Source organism: Coloeus monedula (genome assembly GCF_965178545.1).
Source record: "Coloeus monedula genome assembly, chromosome: 3".
In the NCBI taxonomy this organism is placed as follows: Eukaryota; Metazoa; Chordata; class Aves; order Passeriformes; family Corvidae; genus Coloeus; species Coloeus monedula.
The window spans coordinates 5,357,992-5,377,708 of NC_138783.1; the positions used below are offsets into that span (position 1 = coordinate 5,357,992).

A 19,717-nucleotide genomic window follows, 5' to 3' on the forward strand; every position below is an offset into this window, starting at 1 on the left:
TTCATTACCATTCAAAGCAGCCTTCTGTCTCCTCTAGAAATGGGGAGAGTTAGATTACTTTGTTCTGCAGTCCTATTCCCTTCTGTAAATGCAGTATTTTTGCCAATGCCGTGGCAGTGCTATGTCAAAACTCCTTGGTGGGCATCTATAGGATAGGCTGTCTTACTGCCTCACCCAGGGGCATGCCCGGTTAAGCTTTTGCATGTTTTCCCCTGTTTCAGAAAAGGAAGATGCTGTTTCCTTCCCTTCAGGAGGGTTTAGTTTTAATGAAACGTTTGCAAAGTGGAGTATAACCCCCCAGTGAGGGCTCTGTTGCACTCCAAGCGTGGTTTCCTTGTCTGTATCTTTGTCACGCCCTCCTTGTGCCTCTGCGTTTTTCCCTAGGCAGAGGAGCGAGGTAAAGGGGCCGGCATCTCCCACCTGTGCTTATCCCAGGGCATTATGAGCTGCCTGGGGGTTTAATCTTTCTTCTCAGCCATCACTGTGCAGCAGAGGGCTCTGGGGAGATGGACTGGGGTAGCTGGCATCCCAGCTGGCTGCTCAGCCCTGAACTCCCCCAGCTCAGCCGCTCTCTCAGGTCTGCAAGCCTGTGCACTTTCTAGAAGGTGGAAATGCAGTGGGAGCTGTACGTTCCCAGCAGGAGACAGCTTCCTCTCCTCCCCCTTGCCCACAGGGATGAAGTGGTTGTGTAGTGTCTAAAGGAGAGCAAGGTTTCATGCAACAGCAGTGCAGGACCCTGATGGGTGCTCTGTGCAAGGGGTTCAGAACCCCACGGGGTCCTGCTGCTCTAAGGCAAGAGGAGCCCCCTGCAGCCCTTGCCATAATCGGGTGTCCCCTGGCATGGAGTGCCTTTTGTGACACCTTCCTTTAGGAGGAGTGTCCCCTCTGTTGGGCAGTGGGACAGAGATGTGCTCCACAAGAGTCCCTGTCAATGCCTCCACCCACAGGTGTTGCTGCAGGGCGCAGTTCCCCAGGTTTGATGGGAATGTGACCTGCAGGACACAATTCCCTGGCTTCATGGGAGTGTGGCTGCTTGCCTTCCCCATGGACTGGAAATCTTTGCTGGCTGGTAGGGGTTAGCATAACAAAGTGTCAGGTGAGAGGGAGGCATTGAATTTCAATAAACCAGCAACTGGGGAATGAAATCTCCTCGCTTCTAATTCCAACCCAGGCGTCCCTCTTGCTTACCTTGGAGCAAATCTGCTGTAATGCATAGGAAACAGCTCAGCAGCTGCAGCTCTGGCTGTCTTAGAGGTGCAGGCTGAGGTTTATTAAAGACCTGAAGAGGTCTGTTTAAAAAAAAAAAAAAATTTATGCCCTTCTTGGGCTTAGTCATTGCAAGGTAAATATTTGAATAGGTATGGGCAAGCATTTTGCTGAAATTGGATGATCCCTTTCATATTTATGTTTGGTTACGCTTGCTCCGCTTGTATTTGGATGCTTGGCCATGGGCGGAGAGGGAGGTGAGGGATGAAAGGGACTTAGTACAGAGAGAGGAAAACAGGAGCAGGGAGTGATTAGAATGGAGAAGAAAGCAAAGGAAACTACTGAAGGTTAAAAATAATAACAATTAGGCTAGGGGGAACCAAGAAGAGGCAGAAAAATAAATCGGGGCCTTTGAAGAAAAAGGGGATAGACAGTGAAGCCTTTTATTAAACTCTAAATGGCTGACTCTGAAGATAAATGAGCTTGCAAAGAAACAATGAAAATAATAAAAAGTGGAGGACGGGAAGGAGGGAAATATTTAAAAGCAAAATGAGAGGTTTTCGTGGGTGTGTGCGATTGAGCATGTCAGCAGAGATGCTCCGTAATCTGCTCTAATCTAATAATGTGACAGCTCCTGGGGGCTTTGGAAAAACAAACATAGCCCAAACCTTGCAATTATTTTTCAGGTTAGGTGAAGTTTCCTGAGTGTGTAAAGCTGATGGTGTCCTCCTTTTGTGCCTCTCTGGGGCTGCAGGTTATAATCCAGCCTTTCCTTTCTGGGATGTGTCTGGAGCTGCTGCATGGACAGTAAGCAAAGCCTCTCCCAGGGCACTGCTGGCTTTTGTTCAGGTGCAGGGAGGCTGGAGAGGCAGTGATTCAGTGCTTGCCTGGGGTTGCACAGCCGACAAGGTGCTCCCGCCGCCAGACAGCAAAGGAAAGGGACTTTGATCATACTTTGGAAAATCCTGCCATTTTCCACCCAAAACGTTGTGCTGCAGAGGGCTGTTGCCCTGTTCTGGTTTGTTTTGCTGTGTCAGTGGAGGTGGTTGGTGATTTTGGGATAGGACGATCATGGCACCCTGCTTGCTAAGGAGGAGCCAACCTCCTGTTGGGCTACTGTGAGGGTTTGTAAGGTGGCCACTTCTTTCTCTGTAGGTCCTTGGCACTGTGGGGGGTTTCTTGGCTTGGTAGGACATGCCTCTGATGGATAAAGATGTCAGACTCTGCTCCAGGGAGTTGTGATGATGTGTGGATTTCTGGGAGGTCAGGTCTGACCCACAGACCTGGGGAGGAATAAGGTTGTTCCAAAGCAGCCTGGGATCTTCGGTGCTGCCCATCTCTGGGAGTAGCTGTGCACACAAAATGGGGAGACTGAGTTCATTGTCCTTGCTTTTCCTCCTTTCCCAGCGGAGGAATTTCTTTAAGGTGTGCCTGACTCCCACCAGGGACAGTCTTGCTGCCATCCACCAGCCATCCATGTGTCAGTCCTTCTGTGGAAATAACATTTCCAGGAGGGAGCCAGTGCTGCATAGTTACATAGAAAGTCCTACCTCAGAACCTCTCTCTACAGTGTATTGGTCAGCACCTAGGACAAAACCACAGCAGTCACCATGATCTCTAGAGGTGGAAAACAGATATATGACTCTTTCCCTTAAAGGAAAAACATTGAATCAGAGGGACCTAACTGCTTGAAATAAATGCAGGGGGGAAAAAAAAGGTAGGAGGAGACTGGTGGAGGTGAAACTCAGCAAGCCAGTGCTGGTAGCCCCTGTTATGCTGCACATCCACCCACTATGTCTCTACTACTGTGTTCAGGGTGAACATGACACATTTCTCGGGGATGTGGCTGCTTCTTACCCACTCTCAGGCTGTGTTTCCACAGGCAAAATCTTGTGGGCCATAGGAAAGAGTTCCCAAGCCAGACTTACCCAAAGCCAGTGGTAGGCTGTACTCTCAATGTTCTCAGTGTGGTGGCATGCACCTCAGCAGCTCTGTGGATAAAGGAGGAGCATTTGTCAGCCTCCTAGGAATTTAATCTTCACATTTTTTCTCATATCATTTCTGGGTGCTCTTGGGGCCTGAATTTGCATTGGTGGCATGAAAGGAATTGGCTTTTCACTTGAAACGTGTGAGGTAGTGAGTTTTGCATTTTGCCTGTGTGTCTTTTCCACAATCTCATTACCCCCACCCCTTTGTGGATACCCTTAAATTCCTGAAATTATCAAGGAGAACTGCATGGATTAGAGCCTGCTACAAATATCTGTTTTAACAGCAAGGATAAGAGGCTGCATTAGTTTAACTGAAATCGCTTTGTGTAAATTTTTCTGGCATAAACCAGACCTTAATAGATCCAGAATGTCTGAGGATGATTGAGTACTCAAATAAACTTGCAATGAATTTTATGGGAAAACAGCTTTCTGTCTCTTTTATGTTGTGGTTTTGGGTTTTTTTTTTCTAGAGATGGCTAGAAGAATGAACATTTTTTTAAAACAAGGATGTTTGGGCTTTTTTAAATCACTTCCCTGCTTATTTATTTTGGGGCAGCAGTGTACAACGTTGCTGTATGGTCTGTTTTGCTGTAGAGGGGTGGCATTTCAAAGAACCAGGCTAAAAGAGCTGCTTGTGGAGCCTCAGGTGTGGCTGTCTCTGCTAACAGGCCCCAGGTAGAGAGAGAGTCCTTCCCAAGGAATTTCTTTCCCAGGTGTGCCTGTTAATGGGAGCTGTAAGAGTCCAGCTGAAGCTCCTTCCCTTATGTATTGATTTCCCCCCTCTCCCATCTGTGCTGTCATGACTCCACTAGTTCTTCAGTCACCCTTGAGTTTGCCAGAGCACAGGAGACATGATGCTTAATGTGCTCAAGCAAGGGTTTTAGAACACAGAAAAACCCCATCAGAATAATTACGTGGAAAAAGAAAAAAACCTTCATACCGTTTGAATGTAATAGAAAAAAAAGAAACAGTCTAAAGCTCTTTTCTTCCTTTTTGAAGGCTGTGTTTATAGGAATTTAGCTGTGATCTGAAATATGATAGCCTTTAAAACTGTCCTGCTTTGTTACAGGGAACAAAGCAGTGATAAGCAAGAAGGGAGGACGTGTCCTAGCTATGGCACAAAACAAGGCTCTTGAGTCTACCTTCAGTGGGATTTTTTGTTTGAGTGGATGAGTGGGTCCCCTGTTTTAGACAGGACGGAATGTTGATGCCAGTGCTAACTTTGATGGAGATTTTTGTAAAAGGAAGAAGACATGTGGGCAGAAGAACTAGTGAAGTTTGGTTTCCTGTGGGTTTTGCTTCATGGTTGAGTTGCTAAGTATCTAGTAAAGTGCAGTCACTGCTTATCCTTGATTGCCATACCCCCCTGCTTATCTTCCAGGCAACTTCTTTGGTGTCTGAGGGTTGACCAAACATTTGATTGTTTCCCACAGAGAAATACTAGTATGTGGTGGGTGTCTCTTCTGCTTCTCCAGCTGTTTAATGAAACCTGTGAAACTTATTCTTGAACTGCTGTCTTGTCTCTCACTTTGAGAACTTTAGCCACTCTCAAAGCAGAGGCCACTTGCTAAAGTTAGGTGGGAAACAGGTGCACACACTACCCTGTCAGGAGGTGCTGTCTCCTCTGGAAGCCTGAAAATCTGTAGAGGGAGGTCAGCCTGAGAACATTTACCAGCCAGAGGCTGGTACAAAAGGTGAAGATGGAAGAAGATACTGTCCAAGAATCTTGCAGTGCTGAGAAGCCCCTCCTGAAGACTCTTGTCTTTCATCAGTCTTAAAAGCATTACCTTCTGTCTTGCTCCCTGATTTTTCTTTCATAGCAGCCCAGGACATTTAGAGATCCCTCTTTCTGTAACTGCTGAGAACTTCCCTCACCCTCCTTCTGCTCAAGAGTCATTTCAGGCTGATATGAGTTGGTGGTGTTTCCATTATGCTGTGCTTTCCTCCATCTGCTGAGCTGACAGCAACCAGCAGAGTACTTGCTGCTGTTCCCAGGCATTTCTCTCTGGGTGTCTCAGCCAGTTAAACTCCAGAGCCCACCTCTGCCCAGGGCATTCCTGGGAAGCAGCCTAAGTGAAATGCTTCATGCTGGCAGTTTTGCCATTTACCTACTGGGTAGGGAGCAGCAGCTGGGAAGCCGGCAGCTTGCAGAGCCTTTTGTACTCAGGTGCAATGGTGAAACAAGGACAGAGTGGGGAAACTGGAGCTGTCTGTGGCTCTGGGGACAGGAGTGTGTCCACTGGGCTTGGCTCTCACTCAGAGGCTTCACCAGTAGAAGGGCTGCAGGCCCTATAAATAAAATGCTGAATTCTGCTGGAGTCAGTGCTATTGATCCTGCACTGGAGACATTGTGGAAACTTCCTATTTACTAGTTTTTGTGACTTATTTTCTTTACTGTTTTGAGTGGGTTTCTTAATGCACTGCTTTGATGCACTGTGTGCCTTTGGGTTAATGACAGGTTCTCCAAAAGCATCTTCTCCTTACTTTAATGAGATATTTATTTCCTGAACAGTTATTTTTAAATGCCCACACTCTCCTGCAAAGGATTTGGGGTATCCTGCAAAACTTGGAGCACTTTGCCCTAGGAGTGTGGTAACCTAGAATGCAGAAAATATTTCTCTGCCTGTTTTGAAAGGTTTTACCCCCCTGGACAGTACTGGTTTTGACCTTTGTCCATGGGAAAATTTGCCTAGCCTCTGGGAAGAATTTGAATCTACAATGGTGTGAATTAGGTGATAGAATATTATGTGAAAAATGTGAAAACAGGGTGAAAAATCTAGAGTTTTTAGGTCTATTTGCATAGTAAATAGATAGAAGTAGAAAACCTCAAAATGGAGGATAAGTTGTAGTTAAAAGCTTCTTTCTCCTTCTTCACTAACTCCATATTTTGCAGCAATAGTGGTTTGGGATGATTGGATACAGAATTCTGCAGTTCCTGTCTATGCGATTTAGGAACTTGTTGGACACTGGTAAAAAAGTGAAAAGATCTTGTGTTTTAAGCTTTCGTTGGGTAATTTACCTTTAAAAAGGCTGTGAGATCTTGATAAGTCGTCTTCTTGCTGCATTCTCTGCTCTGTGCTGTCTAAGCCATGCCAGTGGCTTGTACTCCTTAGATAAGAATTAATAGACACCTGTCTGGAGACTGAGAAGCATGAAGTCCCATTTGCCTCCTTTTCTCTCCTGGCAAAAATCTACACGTCTCCCCCATCAGTGAAGACAACAATTAATGACACGGACAGCATTATAGGAGACCTGCCTGTATTTTGGAGGAGTCTGAGCTTTCCCTTCTGACTGTAACCATCAGTGGTGTGTCTGTGCTGCTGAGATCAGCACATATAAAAATAAATACATTTATTAAAAGATTTTAATACAGAGATACCAGGCACTCTCATGCTGGTATCTCAGCTGGTTGTGCATGTCACATTAGCTTCTCTAGACTAGCTCATTGCTACACGATTGCACTTTTTGCAGTCTGCAAAGCCCAGAAGTTTCAAGGAGAGCATTTCACCTGCCTTTTACTTACCCTCTGTCCCTCAAATTACCACCACCTGAACTAGAAGAAACTTGGAGAGATGACCATAGCCATGTAAGTAAGAGCCAAAATTGCAGAAGTACTGTAGAAAATAAACTCCTCAAGAAAACAGATTTGCAGAAGTGGACGTTACCTTGTTTTATCTATGTTACCTTGACCAGATGGCAGAAGACTGTCAACTGTTCGGCTGAATTTGCTTTATTCATCTTAATTCTGCTTTCGTCAGTCTCTAGTAAAGGAGGAGAGCAGGTGGTCCTTGTGGCTGGGGAACTTGGACTCCATCCTGCAAGAGCCAGACTGTGCCTTTCATTCATCATGAGAGTGCCAGCTTCAGAGTAACAGTTCTGACCTGCCAAAACCTTGTTGGAAGAAAGTAGCTTGGAAATATGCAAAAGAGCCACCACCCTTCCTTCCAGCTTCCAGAAATCCCTCCAGCTCATGCTGACTTTGTGGCTCACTAGATGGTTATTGTCTGCTGAAGATATATATTTGTATAACATTTTATGAATAATTTCCATGCTTTAAAGAGGACTGATAGATGAAGAAAAGATTTCCACTTAGTTTGTATGGGTCTGATTTTTTTCCTTAGATTTCAAAACTTCTTTTCATCTGCTTATTAGACATCCTGTGTCTTTCAGTAATCCGCATGTGAAGGATGTGATTCTCTCCTTCCCTGTCTGTGCATCAGGATGCTGGTGTTTTCTCTTTGTCTTTCCATGGGAACTTAAGACCCAGACTTGGGCCAAACAGGAATTTTGACTATAATAATAGGGAGTAAAGCCTAATTCTCTGCTTTCTTTGGTACATTGCTTGTGAGGGTTGAAATGCCCTGTTCCTGTGTGTTCAGCAGAAAAGTGGGGTTTGGACTCAGATTCTGCTTGCAAAGACCATCTCCCAAGTGTGTCTTGGTCTGTGTTGTCTTGCCCTGGAGGCAAAAATAAATCACTGCTGAGCCTAAGGAGCGGGCCAGAAGGGGATATTGAAGTTATGGCCATGGGCTTTGCATCTCTAGGGACAGGTTGGGTGCCCAAAGGCAGATGGGAGAAAAGTGCTTGCAGGTCTCAAAACCTTCATTATTGAATAAGTGAGGGAAAAACAGCTCTCACATGCACACCTTGACCTCCTCTGTGATCTCTGCCGAGCTCTTGAAGCGGGGGCACTAATCTCTGAAAGCAGCTCTTGCACTCTTATCTCCTGGTGTTGCTTGTATAGTCGAGGTAGAGGAGAATGAATCCTCCTTGAAAATTGATTTTTGAGAGGGGTGACTTACCTGACTACAAAGCACCACAAACATTATTATAGTCCAGGGGGAATGTGGCCTGAAATGTGTTTTGAAATGATACTACACGACTCTCCCTGTTCAGCTGTTGGTATTGCCTGCCTGCCTAAGTGCACTAGGTGGAATGAAATCAGGCTTTTCAAAAAATTGGAGAAAAGAGGATTTTCTAAGCTTCCTATTTCTGTCGTTTCTTAACTTCAGCTTCAGAGGTGTAAAACATTAAGACAGCGTTGCCTGCACAGCTTCGGAGGAGCCCAAGCTGCGTCAGCTCCGTGTTTGCTCCTTTCTGCTTTCCCTGCCTGTCCTGCAGGCTCCAGGAGGCTGTGGCTTAGCAGGTTGCCCTGTGCTGGTTTAAGCCACAGCAAATTCCCACATGCCTGCTCTTAGCTCACAAGTGCTGTTAAGTAAAACACATCAGCTTAACCCTCGGTGGAAGAGTTGCGTGCTGATGCGCTCTGCCCTCGTGTTTGCAGTGGCTTAGGCTTGCCTTAAGCTGCGGTAGCTCGCTGCTGGTGCTCGGGATCAGCAGGAGAGCTAAACCCTCACAGAGTTGAGATTGTGGAAGAGGGAGGGAGGCAGAGGAGGGATTTGTGGTCTGTCTCACCTTGGCTTGCTGCTGGAGGTTATTGCCTCCACAGGTGAGAGGCCGTGTGGTGCACGGTGGTCTGCAGCCCACTGCTGCCCTCCCTGGGTGTCTGCCCTGGGCGCTGCTTTGGAAGGGTCTGTGGGGTGCTTGGTGGGACTAGGCTGGGCTGGTAGCCTGGCCAGGTGTCACTGAACACAGCAGCTGGGGCAGGGACAAGTCCCAGGGCCAGCGTCACCCAAGGCAGAGCCACGGTGTGAGTGTTACCTTTGGGAGAGCTGTGAGAGCTGGGCAGTGCCACAATGTGCCTGGGTCGTGTCTGGGTGTGCTGTGACCACAGAGCCCATCCAGGAACCACCTCCTGTCAAGTGCTGGGTAGCAGAGCAGGGACATTAAGCCTGTCACCAAGCACAAGTTTCCTTGTTGCAGAGATGCAAACATCCATGTCCTTTTGGATGTCATCTCTGCCACCTCCTCAAACCTATTTTTTACTTGCAGGCTGGTTTGCACAGTCCCTGCAGAGAGCATCTACCTCTCAGAGCAGGACTGCAAAAAAAGCGTGCATGTGTGAGGGAGTAAAGGTTTTCCTTCCTGAGCTGGCTGGGAGATGGCAGCAGGGATGAATCCTGTGTTCTCTGCCGTGCACCCAGCTCATGGCACTCCTCGGCTGCCTCTCCGTCCCCAGCGTCTCTGCCCTTTGGGCTGCTGTCGTCAGGGTTCGCTCCACTGACACTCCAGATAATTTTTGCTTAAGGAACAAATGATGACTCTCACTGCTGGGTGCCGCCTTGTCCTTTTACCACCCCTTTCTGGTGTCTTCTCTTTTCTTTTTTTTTTAAATTTTAATGAGGTCGCTTGAACTTTTCCACCTAAATTAGCTGTCCTAATAACCAGATGCTCCTTGGGATGCTTTGAGACATGGGTGGATAGAGGAGAAGGAGCTTGTTAGTAGAAGCCTGGAGTCTGCTGTTGCCCAGAGCAGCTTTAGTTGAGGGCAGGGGCTGGGAGTGTGCTCCCAGCACCTGCCAAGCTGCACCCAAAGCAGTCAAGGGAAGGGGGCCAGCATTTTTGGAGGAGCATCCACTCAGAGAAATGATCTGAACAGCACTGTGCTGGTGGGGCTGGAATGCCAGAGCAAAGCCCAAGGGAAAAGGGGAGGGCAGGTGTCCTTTTTCCTGGAGCTGAAGCACTTGTGAGAAGTTCAGAAAGCTTCAAGTCTCCCAGGTCCATCAAGCACCAGCCAGAACTAGGGCTGAGCACGTCTGCTCTCCCTGCACGTGTGCCCTGGGTACACAGGGAGGGGGTTTCTGATGGGGTCCTGAGGTACCTGCTGCCTGCCCCTGTAGGTTTGTGTGGGGCTTGGGAAGCTGCAGGAGAGTGTTGCTGTCCCGTGTGCCTGGGGTCGACACGCTGGCTTCTGTCCGTGACATCGGAGGGGTCTCACACAGGTTGGATGTGTGGCTTTGCCCGGGAAGCGCCTCCTGCAAGGCACATCCTGGAGACACGGAGCAGGTTGTGCAGTGCCATCCTCTGCCACTGCCTGGGAGGGAGCACGGCCTCAGCCGGGTAGACTGGACACGTGACTAGCAGAGCCCAAAGCAAGCATGGAGAAGTTCAGGCCCTGAGTCGGAAAGCTGACCTATTTTCCACTTTTTGCATCTTCTGTCTGATTCTCTTCTCCCCTTTCTCCTACATTAGTTACTTCTGTTTCCTTTTTTTTTTTTTCTTGTGCCCTTTCTCACTTGCTGCTTGAACTCACCCAGTTGCATTGGGAGATGCATTTCTATTGGCATAATCATTCCAGGCAGTCGTTAATGTACCAACAAGGATACCATTGTAATCGGAGGATTTATTACTACTGCTGTGAAACAACTGCCATGCTGTATAACTTAACTCTTCAGCTCCCTTCCTGCCTTCTGCCAGCAGCTGAATCAGTAGCAAACTGCCCTTTTAAAAAAGCTGCAAGCACACAACCTGGGGATGTGTTATTTTATTCTGTTTTTTTCCTGCTCTTACCACAGAATGCTTCAGTGGTACGAGTGCAAGTGAGTTCAGTGCTTCACCATCCATTTCTTGATTGTGTTCCAACTGAAAGTGACTTTGTTGTTAAACTTCTCATTTAAAGTAAGACTTAAATATTTCCATGAAGATGTAAAGTATATTTTAACTGCTTTTCTTTGGACCACAGCAGTAGTACTGCTTACCCCTGCAGGACCTGGAAGGGAATCCACTGTTTCAGAAAAGTGTATGATTTCTTTTTCAGCTTAGTTAAACAATTGCTAGTCTTTTATCTGTCTTTAACCATCCTTATTTTTCAGTGCAGATGGGGCTTTGCTGAAGGAAAGTAGTCCCCAAACAACCAGACTATTAATACTTGTTTTTCCCCGTGGTACCCAGAGCCTGTGGCTATATGTTGGTAGGCAAGGAAGAGAAGAGAAGTTCTGCACAGAGGCCCTGTGCCCTCAGTCACGGTGAAAATACCTCTTGGGTTGGTAGGTTTTCCTTCTCATATTCTGGTCTCAAGTAGGAGAAAAGCTTTGTTTCTATTGTTGCTGCTTGTAAGTTCCCTTCGCTGCCCAAGGTCCGACCTTGGGCAGCGAAGGGAACTTACAAGCAGCAACAATAGAAACAAAGCTTTTCCTTTTCTCTGCCTGCAGCCACCTGTGAGTTTCTGGCTGCTACTTACAAATTAGACGAGCTAAAGAGATGCTCCCAGTGGCATGATCAGCTCGGGTATTTTTCCACTTGCAAAGGTGACATTGAGGGTCTTCATCAGTTTTGCAGCATAGCACGGTGTGTGTTTCCTCCCTGCTGAAGGCGCTACACGTGCTCGTGACTGACAGGGAGGAGTGCCTGGTGTGCTGCAGCAGGTATGGATCAGCATGTACAGCTAATTGCCAGGCACGAGGGCTCCAGAGGATTACACTGCTAATCTAGATACCGCTCCTGCCTTATCACCTCCCCCTCCCTTCCGCCGCACGCCTGCACACGTACTTGGATCCTGTACGGAATAGGAATCAATAGTGCTGTGGGGGAGGGATGGAAGGAACATGGATCCCTGAGAGCTTCCAGTAACTGGGAGACAACAGGTCCCTTCCAGCTCTTCCTGTGGCATTGGAGTGTCTCTGGTGGCAGACCCTCCCTCCTTCTCTGGGATGGCATGGGTGGCCACAGGAGGGTTAGCAGATTTTGCAGAATCTAGTAACAAAGCACTGTGTTGGTGTTCCTCACATTCCCACCCTTGCTGCCGTCCAGGTGCCTTCCAGTGCTCACCTCTGGGTTCCCCAGGGTGGCTCTGGCATTGCTGTTCCCCTTGAGCAACTTGTTTCTGTGTTCAACACACATCCAGAGGGGTTTTGGAAGGAGGTTTATTGGTGCTGAGCTGTGATCCCTGCAGAGCAGTGAGATGTTGTGGGGCAGATGGAAACATAACTCTTGCTCTAAATCCTTGCAAAATCCAGGGAGTATGTCTTAGCCAGAAACAGCTTCTTAGGAGCATGGAATACATGTATTTGTTCTTCCTAAATAGTTCACATCTGATACTTGGTAAGCTTAGCTCTCTCCAGGTGGTATGAAGCAGGCAGCTGGGGACACAGGGTAGCACCATAGAATGTCTCTAAAGTGTATCAGTGGGTAAAGGCTACAGGGAAATACGAGGGAAGAAGAGATTGGTGGGTTTTGCTTGCTCTGCAGTGGCCCTGAGATGGCCCAGCTGTATTGGGGAGCCTATCTAAGTTGTTTTACTCCTGATCAGCCTGAAGTGTAAAGCTGCTGTGGTGCTAAGTGATTTTCACGACATTGTTTCACCAGCTCGAGCTAGAGAGCCTCTGGCTCCCAGCCTGATGCTCCTCCTACATTGCTTAGCAAGGAAAGGGAGTCTCAGGCAGGTTTGCTGCCTTGGCTGGGAGTAGAGAAAACCTTGGTAGATCGCTGCTTTGTTTTGGCACATAAAAGCTTTGATAGCCTACGTCTTGGAGGTGTTTGGGGTTTTGGAGACCCAAGGATGAACCAGAGCCAGCCTGGGGAAAAATGAGACACCTGGATCATCCTTCTGTGTGTGGGCAGAGTTCAGCACAGCACTGGGAGCTGCTGGAAATGGAGCCTGTCCTGGGGCTTGGAGAAAAGTGTGTTGAGATGTGCACACCTGGGAACTCCAGTCTCTGCTCCCTGCCTGTTTTCTGGGATACTGCAAGCCAGTTCCTTGTCCTGAAGTTAGCCATAATTAGCTCACCGAGTCCTCGTTGATTTCGTGTTATTGAGGTGTGTGCATTTGAGGTGAGTTTTACTGGAGCTGGGTGTGCAGGCTTCCTGAGGAGGGGTGCCCGGGCCAGTGGGGAGCAGCTCTGAGCTCCTCCTCCTGGTCCTGGCAGCTGGGCCCTGGGACTCTCGCTGGCTGGGTCCCTGACACCCTCTAGTGGAAATACTTATATTTAATATTTCGGGAGCTTCCAAAACTTGATGGTGGTTGTGACCACCCTGTGCTCAGCAGCCCACCCATCACTGAGTACCCATCCAGTGCCCTCTGCAGTGACCTGTGGCTTGGGGACTCATAGGAAATGCTGTATTCCTTGCTCTGAAGTGTTGTAAGTACAAGCTCAAAGCTGTCAGCTGTGACTGGGTCAGGGATGGCGGTAGCACACTAGATTTGCTCCCAGGAATTGCTTTTCAGTCACTCCTCTCCTTGTCCAGCCTCTTGCTGCCAAACCTAACCTTGGTGCTGGAGAGAAGGGAGTTTTGCTGACACTTGGAGAGGGTTGTGACAGCTGCAGAGATGGGCTTGTGTTGGGGGATGAGGAGGAGGCAAGGCTGGTGGATGCTGGGGGAGGTGCAGAGAAGGCTGCCTGGATGGCACACTGGGAAGAGAGGAGAAACAGGCAGGAGCTGGGTGAGAAAGAGAGAGCAAAAGGATGTGTCCTGCAGCATCCCACTTGGCTCTGATTCAGATGTGGCTCTGCTCCCTTTCACACAGGGAGGTGACTCTCATCTAAGCTTGTCCTTGCTTTCAAGTGAAGCTCAGCCGGCAGAGTGTCCCCAGAAGTCCTGCTGCTTCCTGTGGCAGGTGGCTGCAGGATGAGCGTGGGCGGCTGGCAGCGTGATGGCTGGCAGTGAAGCCAGGGCTCCCAGGTGAGCACTGTGCAGACTCACTTGTGTCCTGGTAAGCAAACTGATGTCTCTGAAGCCTGAGCAGGGTGACTGGCTTGGGAGGAACTTCTCTTCCAAGAATGCACCTCACTGCGTGCTCTGTCCTGCCCTGGCAAGCACCTCTGCAGTGTTCCCTGCTTTCTTCTCTGGCTGTGACTTCCAGCCCTAGTCTGCTCCAGCTTGATGGGCTAAGCCATGCCTAAGGGCTAAGCTAAGCCCTCCTGTTACACAGAGTCACAGAATGGGTGAGATTGGAAGGGATCACTGAAGGTTTCTAGTTGGATCTCCCTGCTTGAGCACATTACTCAGGATTGTGTCCAGAAGGCTCTTGAGTATCTCCAGAGAAGGAGCCTCCACAGCCTCTCTGGGCAGCCTGTTCCAGTGCTCTTGTTATCCTCATAGAAAAGAAATTTTTCCTCATGTTCCTCCTACTGTTCAGCGCTGCCTGGCTGCATCCTCCTGACACCTGCCCTTTGGATACTTGTATACACTGATGACGTCCTCTCTCAGTCACCCCTGACTGGTGCAGGCCAGTGGAGTCTGTGCCTTGGAGCAGTGCATGAGCCCCAGCAGACTTTTTTCCCCACTGTGGGAGTCCCCAGTGTTCAGTGTGCTCTTGAAAGGAGTTGTGACCTGCTGCCATGTTCAGCTGCCTCTTGAGAATGGCATTTTCTCTTCTCCTACCAAGTTCTCCCCTCCCTGAACATAGTACCCGAGGCACGTCTTGCAGGGTAAATAAAACAGCTGTTTGTGCATTGCTGGCCAAGCGTGAGAGTGGTGGTGTGAAGCACAGAGCCTCCCCGCTGGCCCGGCCACCTCAGGGCTCTGGCTTGTTCTCCCTGATCATCTAATCCTTCAAAAACTGGGCTTTCATTTATCAAACAGGTCTCAAGTCCTCCTGGTTAGGAAGGCGGTGCTGACTATCTGGGAATATATGTCTCTGCCATGCCGATGTAAGATGACAGCCTTAAGGCTGTGTGCAACCCAAAAGGTCTCACCAGTTCTTCTCACTGGAAGATCTTGGTTGGCTCTTTCAACTAAAGTAGCAGGAGGAATGCAGCACAGTGTGTCAGGTGTTACCACAGTTAAATTACAGCTTCAACCACATGCCGACACCTCCTGATTTTCCTCCAGGAGTGCACTTTGCAGAAACCTGCCTACATGGGATAAAGGATGCTAACCCTCCAGCCGGGTTATGACCTGGAAATACAAAGTCATGGTTCCAGCTGGCAAAATTATGTCTGTGCTAGCCTCCAACCTGCTCAGGGAATGGTGTGGAAAGTGCTTGCCTGAGGCCCAGCCTTCAGACAGGCTTCCCAGCATTACTCCCAGGAAGTGGGCAGCTCCACGTCTGGCAGGCCAAGTGCCTGTCCCCTCTTGGAGCATGACCTGGCTTGTCCTGCAAAGCCAGACAGGCTCCTGGGGTCAGCAGCTCCCTGAGCTTACCCAGAGAGTGGCTGTGCTGCTGAGCAGGGCTGGGGGGCACACAAGGTGGGGTGCGCAGGGCTCTCAGATCCGGGGAGAGAGGACAGGCACATTTCCTTCACAGTTACCTGCTTTCACCCCAGAAGGTGTTACACAGAGGCTCTGCATTCAAAGCATCTCCGCGGGAAAGTCACTCCAGCAAGATGATGATGAGTCTTAATTTATTTAAATAACATAAGAGAAGTTGTAAGAGCCCATGGCTGGAGGGCGAAGAGAAAGGAGCTGTGCATCTGTGGAAATTACTCAGTAAGGGTTGAAATGAGAAGTTTAAAGCTGCTTGTGCCGGCAGCGTGAACTGGCAAGGTTAGTTGTGGCTGTCACCGCTGTTTGGGAGGCAAGGGTAAGGGGAAAGGTGAAGCATGCAGAATTCTGGCCGTGGTCTGCCAGAAGCTATTGCCAGTGAGCAGGGGTGGGAGCTCCAGTGAGAAAGATGAGGGGAAGGGAGGGAGCAGAAGATGTGGTGGCCACAGGGACAGAGACAATGTCACAATATAAGCAGCCTTACAAGGTGCTTTTCCTGTTGGGCAGTAACCTGGGTGGTGAAGGTGTAGTAAAAGAAAATGCTCCTATCCGGACTGGATGTGGGAAGGTTTTCCTCTCATTTACTCCCAACTTGTTCCTTTTTTTCTTTGCCCTCTTCTGATTTTGACTTTCCTGCCATAAATAATCCCAGTGGTTGTCTTCGCTGCAGCTCATTGCTCTCTGTAGCAGTGCCTGAATGAAACAGATGCAGCTTCTGGCAGCTCAGCTAATTTTGTCAAACCATCCAGTGCTGTCAATGAAACCAAACTGAGATATGTTAATTATATTCCACTGGTACGTGGCAAAACCGTGGGCATTAACAGGCTCGCTAACACTGCCTTGTGTGCAGAGCTGGGGAGAAGGTTTACATTCTTCTTTCCACGTGATGTTTCTTGAGACAGCAAAGTCTAGAAAGGCTTCTTTATTAAAAAGTCTTATCTTCTGGTGGTAGAACCTATTGCTAAATCCAAGCAAGGTTGAGGGGGCTGCACTTTTTGGTTTTCTTCCTGATTTTAGCAGCTATACTTCCTTTCCTCTGGTTAATCATCTGGAAAAGTAGCCAGCAGTTTTATTACCAAGTGCCTTGGCATGGCTGTGTCCTGGGAGCCAGCACTAGTTGGGATGCAATTGTATTGCTGCCCTTAGAGGAGACAGTTCCCTCTGAATGCAGAAACCCCTTCCTTTGGCCTGAGGGGGTCATTAACAGATGAAATTATATAAACAAAGGAGAAGGGAATTGGATCCCCTGACTTTTTTTATGAGGGAAGATTAAAGGAACTGAGTATGTTTGTCTTGGCCCCATCAGTGACTGAGGAGGTGTGAAGACCCTGCCAGGGCTAAGGAGTGGCTGAAGGATGTGGGCAAGAGGGAGGTCACAGAGCGTGCTGGGGGGCACGTGATGGAGGAGAGGCTCCTTGTGACAAAATGCCTTGTTGGGAAATGGATGCATTAAATCGTGCTGCTCTGCAGCGTGATGGAAAATCTTGTTCAGTTGCTGAGGCCCACTGAGCAGGAATTGAAGCACCACACTGGAGTTTGTGCTGCAGGTCATGGTCTTTCCCAGCCAAGGGCTTTGGGAACGATTCTCCTTTTCTTAGGGGCTAAATGTGAGTTAACACAGCCTTGCTAATAATACTTAATGTTTAATTGCAGCTGTAAAAAGAAACCTCTCCCCCAGCTCTCTTTTAAGACGTTTGGCCTTTACACTCAGCATTTCGGCATTGCTAACTCTGGGCCGTTTGTGTCCCTCTCTGCTGCAGTGATTCCCGACTCGCTGCGGGTGACAGCGGTCCCGCAGACGCTGAGCAAGGTGGAGCACGACTCCCTGGAGCTGAAGTGCGAGGTGTCCAAGAGCACAGCCCAGCACAGCCACGTGTCCATCGCGTGGTACCGGCAGCGAGGCAGCGAGGCGCCCGTGGAGGTCATCTCCCTGAGCCGCGACTTCGTCCTGCGTGCCGGCAGCGCCTACGCCCAGCGACAGGCCACGGGGGACGTGCGCTTGGACAAGGTTGGGGAGACCACCTCCAAGCTCACCATCTACAACCTCCACCCGTCAGACCAGGGCGAGTTTTACTGCGAGGCGGCGGAGTGGATCCAGGACCCGGACAATTCTTGGTATGCCATGACCCGCAAGCGCTCCCAGGGCGCCATCGTCAACGTGCAAGCCACAGGTCAGTGTCTCCTCTGCCTTTTCTCCCTTGGCTGGGCAGTGGGAGGAGATGGGAAATGGGGCTGTGCCTTGTTAGGTGGCTGGGGTTTGGCTCCCTGCGCCAAGGGAAGTGTCAGCAAAGAGCAACCAGGGGACACCAGGGCATCAAGGGGGCTTGGGTGGCAGGCGCTGTCTCCTGGCACAGTAACATTTGGGGCTGACACAGAAGCTAAAACATAGGTCTTAAGCACTTGGTGCTGGCACAGACAGTGAGGATTTTGGTATGTGAGGAGGTAAGAGTGACACAGCAGAGAATAAAACTAAAAGTTTCAGCGAGCACTTTTGTATCGCACAAGATCCATTTACAAGTCAAAATTCTTCTCCTAGCCCACAGCACAGGTTCCTGCCAAGGATCTAAAGACCCATCTGAGCTCTTTCTTCCTCTCTGATATCTCCAAAGGTTCTGCCTCTTGACTCTAGCTGAGCAGGGCATGAGTAGGACTAGGCTCCATGTTCCACAGTGGTACTGGATGCTGGTGTCACATCAGAGCTGCTCCCTGGAGGAAAAGGCTGTGACTGAGGAAGCCTTTGCTTGCTCTTTGCTTGATGGGCAAGAGAGTGCCTCTCTGGCAGCACAGCCCATCTGGTCTCCCACAGCAAAAGCAAGTCCCTAACCTTTCACCTCTGGATGTGCTTGTCTGAGTGATGTTGGCCATGCAGGGAGTAGCAAGTTGTAAATGCCTCACATGAGCTGTGCTGGCTGTCCTGGTGGGCTTGGCCATCCTGACACGAGTCGATGTGTCTCTCTCTCCCCAGATAAGGAGTTCAGTGTCCGGCTGGAGACAGAGAAGCGGATGTACATCGTGGGGGAGCCGGTGGAGTTCCGGTGCATCCTGGAGGCGCAGAACATCCCTGACCGCTACTTCTCCATCTCCTGGGCCTTCAACAGCTCCCTCATCGCCAGCCTGGGACCCAACGCTGTGCCGGTGCTCAACAACGAGTTTGCCCAGCGCGAGGCCCTGGGCCAGCTCAAGGTGGCCAAAGAAAGTGACAACGTTTTTGTGCTGAAGATCTACCGGCTGCGCCTGGAGGACAGCGGCAAGTACAACTGCCGGGTGACCGAGCGGGAGAAGACCGTGACGGGAGACTTCATCGACAAGGAGAGCAAGCGGCCAAAGAACATCCCCATCACTGTCATGCCACTCAGTAAGTAGAGACGTGCCCATCCCCTCCTGGGGGCATTGCTGTACTGGGCAGCTAGCTGGGGAAGCTGTGATGTACCTGGAGCGTGGCGGTACAGGAGAGGGAGGATAAGAGTACACATGCTGTGGAGGCTTGGAATCCCAAGTGGCAAGATGTATTTTTGTTGTTGGGAAAGGGATGAAAAGGAGGGATGTGTGTCAGGTTCATAGGTGGGGAGTCATGCCCCCACCTTGCTAATGACACCAAGCTGGCAGTTCAGTTCCTGAGCTAAAGGTACGTGTGACAGCCTCTGACTTGCTCCTCACACCTCTCTCCTGGCCTTGCTCTGCAGGGAGCTGGGTGCTCTGTAAAGTATTCAGCAGGCATAATGGGGAGAGCAGCTTGGCCTTGGTGTATCCTAAAAGCTGCTAGGTTCCTGCAGGCTGTTACGTGATGGTGATTCAGCTGTCTTGCAAGACAGATGTACTGGGAGAAACCAGGTGTGCTGCTGGAGCCCCAGTGCTCTTCAGCACGGAGCTCTGTCCTGGTCACTGTGTGTCAGCCAGCTCTGGTGAAAACAACTGAAGGCTTGCCTTGCATGTCTTCTATATGTGTCAGATAAACATGATACAGAAATAACAGGTTGAGAGGAGAGAGTCCACTGACTCATTCCTTGTTTTGTTCTCTGAAACTCTGGTAGCCGTGGCATGGTGAACCATGCATGGGTTGCCTAGGCTACCATGGCAATGGGCTTTGACCAAGCAGAGGGTAGCTGCAAGAGGATTTTGTGCTATATTTGCCTCCTATCTCCTAGATTGGTTGGGAAATGCAGCCCTTTCCTCTAGCTTTTTTTTCCCTCCTCATTTCTCCAAAAGAAATTCTATTTCTTTTCTCTCCTACCGATATTTGGTCTCATTTGTTTGGCTTTGAAAATTACTCTAGCTAGAAATCTTGCATTGGACAAACATCTCAAATGTAGTGTTTCTAGATCCAGCCACCTTTCAGACAGATTTGATTCTTGCCTTTGATAAATCACCAGCTGCAGGAACAAATGTGATGATTTTTCAAGGGTGCTAAGTGTCCATAACTCTGATGGAAGGCAGCAGGAGTAACCAGCACTCAGTATTCTCTGAGAAGCCAGCCACAAAGC

At 49.3% G+C, this 19,717-nt stretch overlaps 1 protein-coding gene across 1 annotated transcript in view; it reads left to right on the forward strand.

Annotated features, from left to right (window-relative positions):
* The window catches only part of IGSF3 (immunoglobulin superfamily member 3), a gene marked incomplete at both ends in the record, with an annotated part of 92,009 nt that overhangs the window by 44,260 nt on the left and 28,032 nt on the right, over positions 1-19,717 (forward strand). Inside the window, 2 exons of the mRNA XM_082277412.1 lie at positions 16,997-17,407; positions 18,202-18,591. Of these exons, the coding sequence (XP_082133538.1) occupies positions 16,997-17,407; positions 18,202-18,591 (801 nt within the window). The remainder of the gene's footprint in view (positions 1-16,996; positions 17,408-18,201; positions 18,592-19,717) is intronic.